The 14,988-nt window shown below is 47.6% G+C and overlaps 1 protein-coding gene across 1 annotated transcript; it reads right to left on the reverse strand.

Annotated features, from left to right (window-relative positions):
- MLEC (malectin) lies at nt 1-14,745 on the reverse strand. The gene is made up of 5 exons (XM_004429903.3): nt 14,391-14,745; nt 7,993-8,171; nt 7,230-7,406; nt 7,066-7,123; nt 1-5,889 (listed from the first exon to the last, which is right to left on the reverse strand). Exons 1-5 carry the CDS (start codon nt 14,611-14,613, stop codon nt 5,660-5,662), a joined length of 867 nt encoding a protein of 288 aa, XP_004429960.1. The 5' UTR covers nt 14,614-14,745; the 3' UTR covers nt 1-5,659.
- Nucleotides 14,746-14,988: the final 243 nt, after the last annotated feature.

The raw sequence follows: 14,988 nt of genomic DNA on the forward strand, positions 1-14,988 counted from the left end.
TTCCAGTGAAAGTAGAAACAAAACAAAACAACTGTTTATTTTTCCTTGAAGCGCTGCTGGTGGAAATGGCCAGGCAGGGTTTTACAGAACTTCATTACCTTAACCAAACATCCCGGTGAAAAGAAAAGCAAGAGACACACAGCTAAATGGACAAGAGCTCCTCACCTCGTCACAGGAGACCCTTTTGCAGCCAAGTGAATCCCTGGGTCTCCCTTTTCCCACCCCATCACTTCATGTCTTTGCAATTCAGTTCAAACTCAGTCGCAACACAGAGTGTCACTGCAAATTGTTTATTAAAACACAAAGCAATGGACAGTGAAAAACATCCTGATTTTTTAACTTTTTGGTGGGAGTATGGTGGGGCATGGAAGGGGTAGGGACAGATGGAGACAGCCAGAAGGAAAGACAGCTCTATCTACCCCTACTGCTTTCCCCGGGCCAGCCAGGTTCAAAGCCCCTCAACCACATCTCACTGTGCTGCTGTAAATGCATGTTGTGGCTACCGACAAAGAGTTGGTTTGGCCTCTGCAGAGAGAGGATGAGAACCCAGAGTGGGAGCTACAAGGGCTACTAAGAACTTGACACTATTCTCCAGTACTTGGTACAGAACAGAGCAGCCAGGCCCAGTCTGGAGGGGCGGGGTTGATTTCCTGACAAGCCAGGTTAGGCCAATAATGGTTGAATAGACTGCCCTGAGCTCAGAATGGGCAGCTGGTCCTAGCATGGGAGAACTTGGTGGAAGGAAAATCCAAGGAGGGAACTAATCCAGGGTCAAATTTCTTTTCATTCCCTGGATCATGACATACCAGGGCAGAGAGGAGTCAAGAATGTCTCATTCCTGGTTTTGCCGTAACATCTCCCCCTGCCAATTTTCCCCTCCCACCTGGCAACTCGGCTCTCCTTTCCTGATAGTTATCCTTTGAAAGGACGGAAAGCACACTTCAGTTTGTTGTTGTTTTTCCTCATACTGAAATAAAGCACTGAAGCTCAAAATAGAGGTGAGAATGGAGTTCTGCTTTTCCTGGTGCTATGTGCCCCCATCTCATAAGACTGCCTGGATGTGAGAGGTGCCAAGGCCCTCTCTGCCAATTCCAACAGGCACTACTCTTTCCCTGGCTGCCAGCACAACCCTGGCTCCTTGTTTTTATACTCCTGGAGGAGGGAACCCATCCCAAGAGATCCATCCTGCTCTTTTGCTGCCAACCCAGCCAGTCCCCAAATCATCTGCTCTTTATCAAAATGATTTGGCAACCTAAAGCAGGCTAGCCAAAAGGTAGCTGGTGGAGGACAAACCAGATCAGCAGCAAGCCACTCATGTACAAAGAAACCTACCCTCGCTGGGCAGCTGAGCCATTGGTGCCTATCTAGTCTTGTAACAAAATGAGGAAATCTAGCCCTCTTGCCCCAGGAGAGGTCTAAATACAGAAAGAGTCCTAGCTAGGACTGAAAGCGGAAAATTACTCTGATCTCTCTGAAGCTTGAACATTAAGGCTTCTTTGCAATTTTCTTAGAGCTCTTTGATCCCTAATTATATCTTTCCATAGACGAGAAGCAGATTTCCTCTAAGATTTCCGAACAGATCCTGGATGTTTCTGGATCTGCTTCTGTACTACCACTTAGCCTTACCCCAGGCTCCTTCCCGGGAGGGCCACAGCAGGAAGAGGCCCAAAGCATATCCCCCTACCCCCTCTTTTTTTTAAACAGGAGCATCTATTAGCCTGTCACTTTGGAAAGTTCACCTGCTCTCCTAGGTTCTTCTGGAGAGGCATGGAGGACAATATTACATGTTGCCACTTGATGCCATTAAGGCTCCTCAAGGCAAGAAGACACTTGAATTAGGTCAGAACCATCTAGTGAACGGAAGGGTGAGGGAGGGATGGGGAAGCAGCCCTATGGCAGGGACTGTTAAAATCCCTGCCCAGACCTGAATCTAGAGGGAATGCCCACCCTGGCTCAGAGCAGGAGAGGAAAAGGCACTGTGCTGACCAGGGTAGGTCCTTCCCCAATCCCCAGGGAGGGTAGAGAACCTGTTGATTTTCTCCCTGGATTTCCCAAGGTGAGCCGATTTCTAGGGAAAGGAATATAAGTGCTAGGAAAGGGAAAATACTGCTGCTGTTTTCTAAAGTTCAACTGAGATTCTAGAAGCCATGGCCAGGCCTTCCTAGGAAAAGGTAGAGGCAGGATAAGAAGGAAGAGAAATTCCTTAAAACAGAAGCTTCTCCAAAAAGATAAAGAAGTCAAATCACAATTCTAAAACTGACTAAACAGTTTGCAGGCACAGAAACGGGGAGGTAAACTTAACTCAAACTTTACCCCATCTCTTTAAAGCCTAAGCAATCTCTAATGTGATCCCCCAATTTCAGGCCAGTATCTCTCAGGCAAACAGTGGGAACAAGAGAACAAGATCACACTTTCCAACTAACAGGTGGCCCTGCATCCTCCTGGGAGTCTAACACTAACTAGTCAGACTAAGGCTGACACTTGAAGATAACCACCTTTCAAGTCACCAGAACTCAGGGTATCCACTGAGCAGCTTCTCCTCAATAGTGGAGATTTTTCAGAAAAATGGATCTGGTTTAGGGGACATGGGTCCCACAGATAGTTTCCTGGTACGATGTTGCAGTCAGCATGAGTGAAGGCCAAAAAAGTTCGATTAGAGGCCCGGTGGCCCCCGACCCAAATCAGCGCTAGACTGCAGACTCTCAGCCCACCTCTAGCAGACGTCTTTGAATGGTCTACCCAGAAACTGAACTGAAGCCACACTTCTGGCAAAAGGAGTTTCACCAAGGCCATCCACCCATGGCTTTGGTCAGCTGGGCTCAAGGGAATCCAAAAACCCAGGACAGAGCTCAGGCCTCTCCTTTCCCACCCCTAACTGGCATCACTCATCACACCCCAACCCCAGTCAGACTCCCTACAGCGCAGCCTCCTCAGTCCTAGCACTAGCTCAAAATACAGACATGGGAACAAACAGTGCAAAAAGCAAAAGATGAACAGAGTAATACTTGACACACACAATACAAAAATAAAAATAAAGAGTGCCCCATCCCACCCCTTTAACCTAAACTTCATGAGTTCATGTACCTATATCATCTTAGAGCGGAAAAAAAAAAAAAAAAAACAAGCTTTCAAGTTCAGCATCATTAGCCAGCTGTGACCAGCCCTGGGCAGCTGTTAGCTGGGTGGGCTTGGCTCCAGGGGACTCTATCCCAGCCCCCACCATACTACTTCTTGTTTCCTCACTTCCTCTTTAGTTTTTGTGAGCCATAGGAAGACGTTCCTTCCTTTCGGACACAACTGAAGAGGAAAGTGCCCATCCCCGTCCCTGAGCTCAGGGGAAAAGGGTGGGCTTGGAAACAGGCAGAAGCAAAGCTGCTTGGCTTACAGTACCATTAGGAAATGGCCCCAGGAGCCAGGGTTTCCTTCTGAGACTCTGAGTCACTGAAGGGATGGGTTGAAGTGAGGAGGCGGGGACCCCTCCTTCCTTAGAAAGACCCAGGCAAACTAACAAACAAGGCAAAATGGAGGCAGCAAATCCTCCTTCCTCATCTTGTTTACTCCACTGGCAGTGGCCTGTGGCATTGGGGAGTTGTGATGGAATGGGAACTGAAGCCACTGTCAGAAGCCCAATTAACAGTCAGGATGTCCACTGCCCCAGGCAGGTGGTCCCTAGGACCAAGGCTACAAAAGGTCATCCTTTAAAGCAGGTTATCCTTTAAAGCAGGGAGCTTTGTGAAGCACTCCAGGAAGTACTCCTCTGACTACAGCCTCAGGCCAATGGCTGCCTGACTCAATATCCTAATACCAAGGCCTAAGTCACAGCTAAAATAAAGGGCTACAACTCTCAAAGGACTAAATGCTGAGCTGGAGTAACTCATTAAGAGCAAAAACCCAGGACACGAGCCCAAGGGCTACTTACTTTGTCACTTAATGAGCAGTTCAAATATATGGAACTCTTTAAAAACATATCCAAAAAAACAAACTCAAACACATTCTAAAAAGATGGGCCTGGTCTGAGGTTCTGTGCTGCTCCAGCCCAAGCAAAAGCTAATCCTGCTGCCTTCCATCCACAAAATTCCTTGTAGCTTGGCTTGGTCCTCCCTCATTGCTGCCCTAACTGGGAAAAGGATGACAGTGATCAGAAAGGAGGGGAAAGGGAAGCTTCATTTCCTGCAGAAATTTTTCCGGGGAATTCAAGACAGACACTTAGATGTTAAGGTTGGCTTCAGAGCTACCAGGACTATGGCTGACTGGCAATCTTTCAGCCCCCTCACACCAAGAACCTGACTGCTACTTGGACGGGGAAATGAAAGGACAGAGGGGCATACTATTAAGATCAGTGAGGAGTGTCCCTGGGCCAGTTATGGACAATCAGTCTAGTTCCTTGGGACAATTCTAGGCAGAAACCAAAACTGGGTAAACTGTGACACAGCACATGGGAATAAACAAACATCAGATACTAGATACTCTAAACAGTGGTCAGTCACTTAGTAGGGCTCAAGTCTCTGAGGTTGCTCTTAAATTATGCTAACATAAGCCTTTTCTAATCCAAAGACCAGAAGAGACTTTTAAGGTCAAGTGTTCTGTTGCTGCAGGCTGGAAAGCATCCCTGTCCCCTGGCAGCAAGACCCTACAAAGGGGCCAGTATAAGAACTGCTGGGTCAGGTCCTCCTGGCTGCTGGCTCAGAGATCCAGGGAGGGAGGTACCAACAAGGTGAGGTGGTAGAGGATAAGACATTCAAGCAGAGGGGAACCCAAAATCCCCATGTCTCCTTCCCTTCTTGGCAATAACTTAGTGGGATGGTTGAAAGAAGAGAGAAGAGATTTCAAATGAGCCAGATTAAGGGAAGAAAAAAAAAAACAAGAAAAAAATGAGAGGAAATCAAGTCCCCAACAGGCACCGAAACCAAAGTGATCTGTTGTGGTAACAAGTCAGAGGCAACTTGAGGACCTGACATAAACTAATCGTCTTGGATACCAGACAGTCCCCTAATTGGCCCACGTCAGGGAGACAAGCAATGACAAAGCTCAAACACTTAAGGTGGAACCATCATTGGGCTTAAACCAGAAAGGCTTCCAAGTAAGGAAGTATCTACTTTTCTTTCTTTTTTTAATCCCCTTTCCATTTTCGTCTTTATCATACAAATTATACACCTTTACACACACACACACACACACCCCCACACACCCCCCCACACACACATTCTCAATCGCAGGACATCTAAAACTTATCTGAACATAACTTCAGAACATACCCAACTCCCAGGGCTGGTCTTCTCAAGTAATAAGATGACATTTCCCTGCTGTTAATTTCTAACTTCAAAAAAGAAACTGTGTCTGCTCTGAGTTTAGGGTCCTTTCCACTAGGTATACAGACGAGGATCCTTGAACAGGTAGGACCCAGCTTACCCTAAGTACCCTAGAGAGGAAAGAGACGGCTCGGGGCCAGCCACAAAGAGGACTAGGACTGAAGCAGGTCTGGGATCACGTGGTGGATGAGGGGGGCTCTCTACTCAGTCTGCCTCTTTTTATCTCCTTTAATTTGTGTGTGTGTGTGTTTGTTTGTTTGTTTGTCACTGTGAAAAATACAGAAACCAAAATCAACATGTTTGGTTTCTTTCCCACACCCCTCCACCCTGCTCAGGATGGTAATTTGTTCTCACAACCGGCAGAGGCAGAAGAGGGTTGGAATGAAGACTCCAAAGGCCACCAGGATGGGAAACATGAGGCTGCTGTTGTCCGAGGCATAGGGGTTGGGCGTGCGAGGGCCCGACTGCACCCGGTTCTTATTGGTCTGTCTTTTGAGATTAGACCCTTCATCGTATTCTTCTTCTTCTTCTTCCTCTTCTTTCTTCTCCAATCCTGGATGAGGCTGCAGCTTTGGTACATCTGACACAAAGAAGAGGACACCTTTTAAGTAAGACTCACAACATTTAAGTGAGACCCTTAAGAGCAGTAAATAAGCCACAATAAAGAGACTATATGACCTAACCACAGGAAGGAACAGAAGTAACAGAAATAGCTTCTGGCCTAGAGAACAGCAGACTGCTGCAAACACTAGTCTTCTCTAGATTTAACTAAAAAGTAGTAAAAGCCCTGTGCGCAGGGAGGCTCACTATCTCCCCGCCTGCCCGTCCTACTTCTTCAGAGCCCCGAGTGGACCAGATTGGACAGGGACAACGACCCAATACCCAAAACTTAACCTTTCCAAATCCCACCTTCTCCCTCCCACAATCCCACATTCCCTTCTGATGCACACAACAACTGAGGAAAAGCTGATCCACAGAGTTCTGGGTTCTCAGCACACACTACCCCCTGATCTGTCTCCTCCTTAGGGACTCAAGCTACAAATCTGTTTGGTGCAAGGCATCCTCCTGGATGTCATAATATCAGCATTTAGGGGGCCATCAAGAGAATAGGATGAGATCCTCAGTGCATTCAGGATGAGTTGGGAAAAGGCACAGAAGTGGGATGGGGGAGTAAAGTCATTAAGACACAAGCTGTCTATGCAAAAATCAGCCTGGGAAGCTGGCAGCCAGGATAATCTCAACCCTGAGAAAGAGATATACCCCAAGGCGGGATCTCAAGGACAAGGAGACATTAATAAGTGAACTTTTGTTCAGTGCAGTCCAGCAATGCTAGAATCTCTCAGAGCATACCAAAACACTAAAGGACTCCTCCTTTTGCCTTTTCCTCTTTTTACCCCCAAGAAATAGATGTCAAAGAAACAGGACGAATTTAGGCAATTTCAAATGACTACAAGGGTCAGGGCACACCAATAGGTACCATTATCAATCCCAATTTACAGTGAAGTTAAAGGAATTTGTCCAAAACCAAACAGCAGCAACCAAATGGCAGCAGCCAGACCTGAACACAGATCTTACTCCAAAGCTTATGGCTAGCACCATGCTACACTTCACACTTCATCCCAGCCATCTGACTCTGGATTCCCCACAATTTGGCTTTAAGTGTTTCCAAAACAGTGATCAGCTAAAGTATCCTCAAGAGTTTCCTCAACCATATCCTTTAACCCAAGTCAAAAAGCAGATCAAAAACACAACTTACCATCCACTGTCCCAGCCATGATGTAGAGTGCACAGACTTTGGGATTGTCATAGTACCCCTAGGAAATGCGAAACAGTGGTCAACCTCACCCAAAAGCCAACATTCCCCCTGCACCCATTCTTTTCAGCTCCTCCTCGGCTGTGAGGGCAGAGCGGGAGTGTTACCTTGACAAACTCGATGTAGAGCTTCCCTGTGAAGGTGGACACCTCCCCCTGGACACTCAGCTTCCCCTTTCTGATGCTCATAGGGATGATTTCATCATGAGCTGTGCTGTGCCCAACACGATCAAAGATATCCAGGTCCTTTACCACCACATGGCCATTCAGTCGCACATCAAATACCTTCCAAGATGAAAAAAGGAGAGAATGTCAAAACCATCAGCGTCACACCCCTTCAGCAGTTAGACATCATGCACCTGCCTGGGCTTCAAGTCCAAAAATGATTTAAGAAATGACAGTGCTGGATAGACTCCAGGGTGCCTAGAGTCCTTTGCCTGAGCCAAATCAAAGCCATGTTCTTTCACTGTCAAGGAGGTCTCACACTGGCCTTAGGGAACAAAGAATACAAACAGAAAGCTCAACATGGAAAGAAGGAAACTCACAGGAAGGGATAGGAAAAGAATAAGGCTAACGACAAGAAGGTGCTGACAACCAAGGAGGGAGACAGAACCAGGACAGCCTTAACAGGATCAGTTAGTTGCCAAGAACTAGGATTCTGGCATTGCCTTCTGTCACCAATTCCCAAGGTAAGTGCAGCCTCGTGAGCAATGGGACATAGGTTCTCTGGGGGCAGAAGGAATACAGCTTTTCCTCAAAGCTCATCTGTTCCTCCCTTCTGGGAGGTTCTTACACTCTGTGGCCCATAGCAAAGGAATATCCAAGAGTGGCAACGTCCCACTGGTCCAGCAGAAGCCTGACCAGGCCTCACCTTCTGCTGGGACTGTGCAAAATAGACCTCGGCAAATTTCAACACCAGCACATAGTCCCCCTCCTCCTTGATGGGCACTTCGTAGCCAAAGGTCTCCTCATTGTACCGCTCCGTTTGATATAGGATCTGATCCTCAGGGTTGGAACGCAAGATTGGCAGTTTCATGCCATAATCAGAGGCTGAGGACAAAAGACAAAAAGAAAATACATTAGAGGTAAAACACAAAAGAAGAGCAAAGACCCCAGAACCACCAAAGGCATTTCTAGGGCAATGCTAATAAGCCTCCCAGTGGAAGGGACCACCCCCTCTACACCTGGCTCCAAACAGACCAGATGCAAAGGTGAGAATCAGGAAGCCATTACCAAGGAAGAGTAAAATGAGAGAAACCAGACACTAATCACCCTGACAGCTCCCGTAACCCTCATAACGAAACTCTTTGAAAGCATGTTAAAATGTCTTCTCCCCAACTGTATAGAGAATGATAGGAAGAGAACAAGTCTAACTCATTATAACAACAAAGCACCAGGCTACAGCTGCCTGGTTGCCTCCGAGGGAGAGCTTCAGAGAAACCTCATAAAACAAGAGGGATGGTCAGGAACTCTACATGACGATTAAGTTCAAAGAATGTTTTTCTCTCATTCAGAAAACCTCAGAGCCTAAAACAAACAGGATATCTGTTAGCAAAGTCATTCTTCATTGTCTTTACCACAAAAAAGATAGCAGCTTTAGTTGCTTTTTATAATTTTCATTCAAAAAGTTCTAAGGCTGGTAAAGAGAAACATGCCCGTAAAAAGAAAGATGTGATGCTCTCTAATTTCCTTTAGGTCCAAGCACTTTACTTCCCACAGACTCACAAAACTCAACCTCACCTATCCTCTTGAACACTCTCCCAGTCAAACCAAAAGAAAAAAAGGTCCTACTGTATCCTCAGCACCTAACACAGTCCCTGGCACATAAGTAGGCACTCAATATGATCTGCTGACCGAACAAATGGCAACAAGGGAGGTGCCTGAAAAGCAGTGAAGCCATGCTGCTCTCTCCACAGGGCTAGAGCCATCCTAGCCGGGAAAGAAAATCTACCAAGGCCCTACTGGCACCTCTGGCTTAAGATGCCAGTCCTGGGGGAGCCCTCTTTCCCATCTCACAGACTGACAAGGAATAGGCAAGGTAAAAGTAAAAAGTTACTCACCTTGGGTTTGTATCAGAAGAGCTGAAAACTTCTATTGCCGCCAGCCCTCCCCCAAATTGGTGGGAGATGAGACTATATATGTTTTTCTTCCCCCACATAACAAACTAACCTGAGTTTTCTCCTCAAATATAAGATACCACACTCCAGCCCCAGAGACGAATACTTATGCTTCCTCCTTCAGAAAGTAGCCTCTCTGAATCCTTAGCCTATAAACACAATGAGGCTTTCCAGTGCTCCATAAATCTACTTTCCAATCTACAAACAGCAGTGATTCTAGACTAGGCCTCTCCTTCAGCCTGGAATTAAGATTTCAAGACCACCTTCCAATGTCACACAGCCACTCTGAAGACATTTGGCACCTAGATCCTTTGGGAGATGTCCAAGAGCAGTCATCCCTGGAGCTTTATCTTCTGAATCACCAAAACTCCAACAGAGAGGATCTTTTATCTCCAAGGGAGGTAAAAGAATAACTAAAAGACCAGTGGCTAAGGTCAAGCCCTCAAAAAAATAAACATAACTGTTAACAGTTCCTGTAAATGAACAGTAGCCACCAGATCAGAGGGACTGATGAGACAATGCAACAGGAAACTCATTGCACTTTTGCCTCCAGACTTTTCTTCCTATTTCTCTTCAAGAAATCAAAGAAGGATAGCTGAGTAGCACTACAAAGGATGTACTGCCAACATGCCCCTAATCTTTCCCAGGCTCAAACCATTACACTGGGGCTCAAACTTACAAAGATTAAAAGACTGCTATTTCTCTTCCAACTGAGTTCTAATTTCTTTCATGAGGACCATGATCCTTATAAATGTGGAACATTAACTAGATTTGCTTTTTAGATATAACACAGAACATTTTGTGCATGTGTGGGGAATCTTTTTTTTTCTAAGTGGAAAAAGTGAGAAACTGACAGTAATATAACACAACTAAGAAAACTCAGCCAAGTGAACAAAAATTACTTAACAACCTTGGAATTACCTTTCAATAATTTGCCTTTAAAACCCAAGTGGCTTTCCCAAGAGATCTGCAACATGCAAAGTTGAATTTGCCCACGTCCTAAGAGATGCAGCAGCAAAAGGATTTTTTCCTTCCCCCTTGGCCTTTATGCATTCACAGATTTCTCTAAACAACAGTGAAGTGTACACAGTCAGCACACTACTGAAGCTGGCACAATATAGCTCAGATGGTTAACCAAAAAGGAAGGGAGCCAAAGGGCCTATGTTATGTCCACTGCTTCTTAGTTTTAGACAATGGAATAACCAGGCTACTTGAAAAATTCAGCCCAGGTTTGAGAGTGAGACAGGCCTGGATTTGAATCCTGGTTCTGCCATCTACTATGTGATATGGAACAAGTTGTTTTCTTACCTGTAAAATGGGGATGTCACCTACCCCACAAGGTTGTGTGTGGAGAGACTGAAACATCTGTAAAAAGCTTGAAACAGTGCCTCACAGACACAAAGAAGTATGCCAGCCAGGCAAGCATCTGCACACAATAAGCACTCAATTAATGCCTCCAGTCCAGCGAGTTTAGCAAATGGGCCAAGCGGTAATGGAAGTAATAAAACTAATTGGAAAACTGCAGCTGGGAACCACAGGAGTGGGGAAGCCAGAATAAGTGGGAACCTGTTCCACATGAGACCACCACCATAAAGCTCCCTGCGGCGCTCCATCACCACTACCCCAATGTTAGGCCTCCTGACCACTAGATTCTTCTTCTGAATCACTTCTTTCTCAAGTGAGGCCAGTTTGTAAAGAATTATTCTGAATGGACTGAGGCAGGGAACCTGGGGATTCAGTTAACCAAAAAGGAAGGGGCTGAAAGGCCTACATTACGTCTGCTGCTTCTTAGTTCTAGACAACGAAGTAGCCGGGCTACTTGAAAAATTGAGCTCAGGTTTTAGAGTAAGACAGGCCTGGCTTTGAATCCTGGCTCTGTCACCTAATATGTGATGCAGAATAAGTTATTTTCTCTAGCTGATTTCTCACCTGGAAAATGTGGACATCCCCTACGTAAATTCTCTACCTGTGAACTTGTGCTAGTTGGAGGGCCTGCAAATGAAGCCAGCCTCCTAGGTGACAGTATAGGGAGAGAATTCTAAACAAATCCTGTGGTCTTAAGCAAATCAGAGGCACCAGTGACTCTCTTATCCCACCTTTCAAGCTCATATCTCCCCAAGGCCAAAGCCTTCCCCAGCAGAAAGACAGGCTGCCCAGGAAAGGGTCTTCCTTAGGCCGGCAGAATTAGTAATCTGATAGCCTGAGGCCCCTAGCCAGCTTTTTCCCCTCCACAGGCATGTTCTGCCCTGCTTTTAATTCCATGTAAAAGGTCATCGAGCAAGGAAAAACACAGAGACACTTTAACCTACTCTGGACAGGAAAGTTTTCACTCATGTCACTGATTTCTAAAACATGAGAAGTTTTATTAAGAAGAAAAAACAGGGCTCAGAGAGGTAAAGCCAGTTCTTCAAGGTCACACAAATGATTAGCAGGTATCTTTCTGTGAAGAGGAAATAGCCTCTCCTAAAGCCAAACTAAGTTCTATGTCCTCAGGCCAAAGGACCAGGTCTTTTCGTCCTCAGAGTCAAGAGGAACTCCGAATGCTCAAGTTAAAAAGAACCTGGAATGTGCGGCATGCTGAAATCCCAAGTTGAGCGCTTCTGAATAGCTTTCTGTAGTGGTACTTGCATCTGCTGAAGCATACCGGTTGAAAATGCCTTTCCCAGGCCGTCAATATCTCCTATGAGCCCTAGCTATCCTCAAGGCAGAAATGAAATTCAATAAACAGTATGAAGTGCCTTTGAAAGCAAAAGCCACTACGTGCCCTGGGCCACTCACAGTCACAAGAATGCTGAACTACAAAGACACTATAGAGAAACAGCAAGTTCAAAAGCAGGCCAAGCCCTTATCTCAATTAACTTGGCAACAAATACCTGAATTCATTCAGCATAAAATGAACTTTCCTCAGCGTGCTGGAAACAATATCACAGGCATGTGGGAAAAGAAATGAGACATACAGCTCCTACTGCAAAGAGTGTAAATAGCTGCATGAGACAAGGGTCGCCGAATACCTGGCACACCCTTATCCAAACAGTGCCAGAGAAGGGGAGGCAGAGTGAACAGCTGCACTTCCCTTGGTGGTGCCCACTCCTTAGCACAGAACAAAACTAAAGAGCTGTCTCCTGAGAGTGGAAGATTAATCACATCTCAGCCCCAGATCTAATGCCAGCAAAACGGTACTCTCAGGAACTCGGCTAAGTACAGTGTTGCAACAGGCCTGTCCAAGCTGAAGCTGCCAGCCACCCTCCACTCTCCATCCATGCCTTAATACTGCCACAATCCATACCCAAATTGACAGACAGCGGAGCAGGGAACCTCCATTTATAGAGTGCCCCAAAGGCCAGGTCCGAGAGAAGACTCCAGTACACACAAGCTTTGGTAGGTCTCATGTAATTTTACCTGTTACAATCAACTCCTCCAAAGGGACTGCAACCATGAGCCAATAACCCAAGGACAGAGAGCCTGGCTGACTGCTGACCAGGCAAGAAAAAAAAAAACAAGAAACCACCTGCACAAGCAAATTAAAACCAGGATTTCTGAATAAGGGGAGTAGCTGGAGACTAAACCTGTGTGGTCTTAGTCAGCTTCCTCCTCTGCACAATGGACCTAACAGGATAACGTAACCTATGTAAAGCCTGGTATCGAAGCGAAAGGAACCATCTGCACGGTGTCCTCACCACAGCTATCTCAAGAAGCAAAGTCCAGAAACGGTCTCTAGTTTCCTCAAGGGCTCCTTCCTCCCCACCCACACCCATGAAGAAAGAGGAAGGGTCCAGGATGGAGACAGCAACCACCTCCTGCTATTAAGTCTGGCTTTGGCTGCTGTTACAGCTACTAAAGACGGGGACCTGACTCAGCTGAACCCAGGCTACTGAGACCTACATGCCAGGGCAAAATAAATTTCAAGACAAACATACAACTTCCGAAACAGCCTTGTGTCCCAACACCATCACATGTATGCAAGCAATAAACTCCCTAATACAACCAACTCCAAGACACTGCAATTAACCTAGAAGAAGTAAGTTAAACCCTTTAGTACAGGAAAGAGCCAAATCTGGGCATCGTAGAAAACGAATGAAAGTCTGTCTCTTAGTTTTCTGGAGATGGCATGTTGCCAATTTGGCAGCCTCTGAACCCAGCATACAGCATAAATCTCCTTCCAACACATGAAGCAAGGAATTTCCTTCTTAAACCAGTTTTCCAAGTCTACTTACAGAAGAAACAGAGTCTAGAGCAGATTTTCCCAAAGAGTGGTCTTGGAATGACCCCCATCAGTAGCCCCTGGTGCAGAAACCTGGGTTTAATCTCTTAGGTCTGGAACTGGCATTTCTGACCAACTCCCCCGGCAATTCTTACACTAACTTTGAGAACTGTGCAGCTCAGTAAAAACTTCTGTTGCTCAATCCGTCAAAATAATTTTTCCCGTAAGCTGGAATCACCCCTCTCAAGACCACTTATAGTAGGTTCTATGCACTCTCACAACATTCCGATGTGACACTGGCTGACCCAGTTGACACACCACCAGCCTCACGTGCTGGATGGCTTCAATATAACCACCCTCGGGGGGCGGCCTGCAGCTTCTACTTTGCAACACAGATACTCGGCGCTCCAAAGGGGGGCGGCAGGGGAGGCTACCATCAAAATTTCCTGGCCCATCCTCTCCGAAGATTCCTTTCTCTTCTGGCTAAGAATCAAGCCCCGCTCCTGCAGAAGGGGTAAGGCACGCGGCCGATTTCTAGGTCGGTAGGAACCTCCCAGGAGCTGTCTTGATAGGAAAGCAGAACCACCCGGGCCAGGGACACCGATAGCATAACAACCCTAACCTAACCTACAACCCGTGAGGCCTCGAGGTGGCAACAGGCCGCCTCGTTTTCACTTTCCCAGCTCGGTTGGAGGTGAGAGGTTAAGAAAATGCAGGATGTGAGGTCCAACTATAACTTCTCGCCCATTCGCAGCCTCGATGGCTCTTGGTAGCTTCGAGCCAACGCCAGGGTCTGAGCTCTGACCGGATCCCGAAGGAAACTGCAGGGAGAAACTTCGCTCCAGAGACGTGGCCCCAGCGTCGAGGAAGGGGCTCGGGGCCTGCAGCCCTCGGCCGGCTGCGCCCAGCACGCAAGGCCCGCATCCCGCGGCTCGGCTGAGGGGCTCTCACCTCGGCCCACCCGGCCTTCCAGAGGGTCCTTGCGGAAGTGGATCCCGTGCACGTCCACATGCGCCTCGCCGCCCGCGTTGACGGCCCAAATGACGCTCTCGGGCAGCCCGGCCCCCGCCGAGCCGACCACGCCGAGCCCCGGCCCCCGGAGCGCCGGCAGCAGCAGCAGCAACAGTCGCAGGAGCGCCACAGAGGCTCCCTCAACCGCCCGGGCCCCCAGCATAGCGGCCACCAGAGCAGGGGCAGCCTCCGCCGACCCTCGTCCTCAGCCGGCCGCCAGGCCGCCCCGGACTCAGAAAAACAGCGCCACGGGCCGCTCTGCCTCAGCCACCGGGGACATGTCGCTCTCAGGCCTCCTTCTCAGCCACGGGTGCCGCCTCCCACCTCAGGAACAACCTACCCCGCCGCCCAGCCCCCGGCACTCTGCAGCCAATCAGCGCCCGGCCCTCATTAATTACCCACCACCGCGCCGGGAGACGCCCGCCCATTGGCTGCCAGGCGCGGGAAAGGGCGTGGCTACTCCCAGGCGATGGGCCAACCATCAGGCACCAGAGCGAGCGCGCGCAGAGGTTGGGAGTTCGGTTGAAGCGGCGGTTCG

The sequence above is a fragment of the Ceratotherium simum genome, chromosome 35, assembly GCF_057802395.1.
Source record: "Ceratotherium simum simum isolate JZ-2026a chromosome 35, ASM5780239v1, whole genome shotgun sequence".
NCBI classification, from domain to species: domain Eukaryota; kingdom Metazoa; phylum Chordata; class Mammalia; order Perissodactyla; family Rhinocerotidae; genus Ceratotherium; species Ceratotherium simum.

What these genes read in the sequence shown, in the direction of transcription:
- MLEC (XM_004429903.3), bottom strand. Translation starts at nt 14,613, where the DNA reads ATGCTGGGGGCCCGGGCGGTTGAGGGAGCCTCTGTGGCGCTCCTGCGA. An exon ending in GGAAGGCCGGGTGGGCCGAG is followed by an intron (nt 8,172 to 14,390) that starts GTGAGAGCCCCT and finishes TTTTGTCCTCAG; the next exon opens with CCTCTGATTATGGCATGAAA. An exon ending in CATGGCTGGGACAGTGGATG is followed by an intron (nt 5,890 to 7,065) that starts GTAAGTTGTGTT and finishes TCTTTGTGTCAG; the next exon opens with ATGTACCAAAGCTGCAGCCT.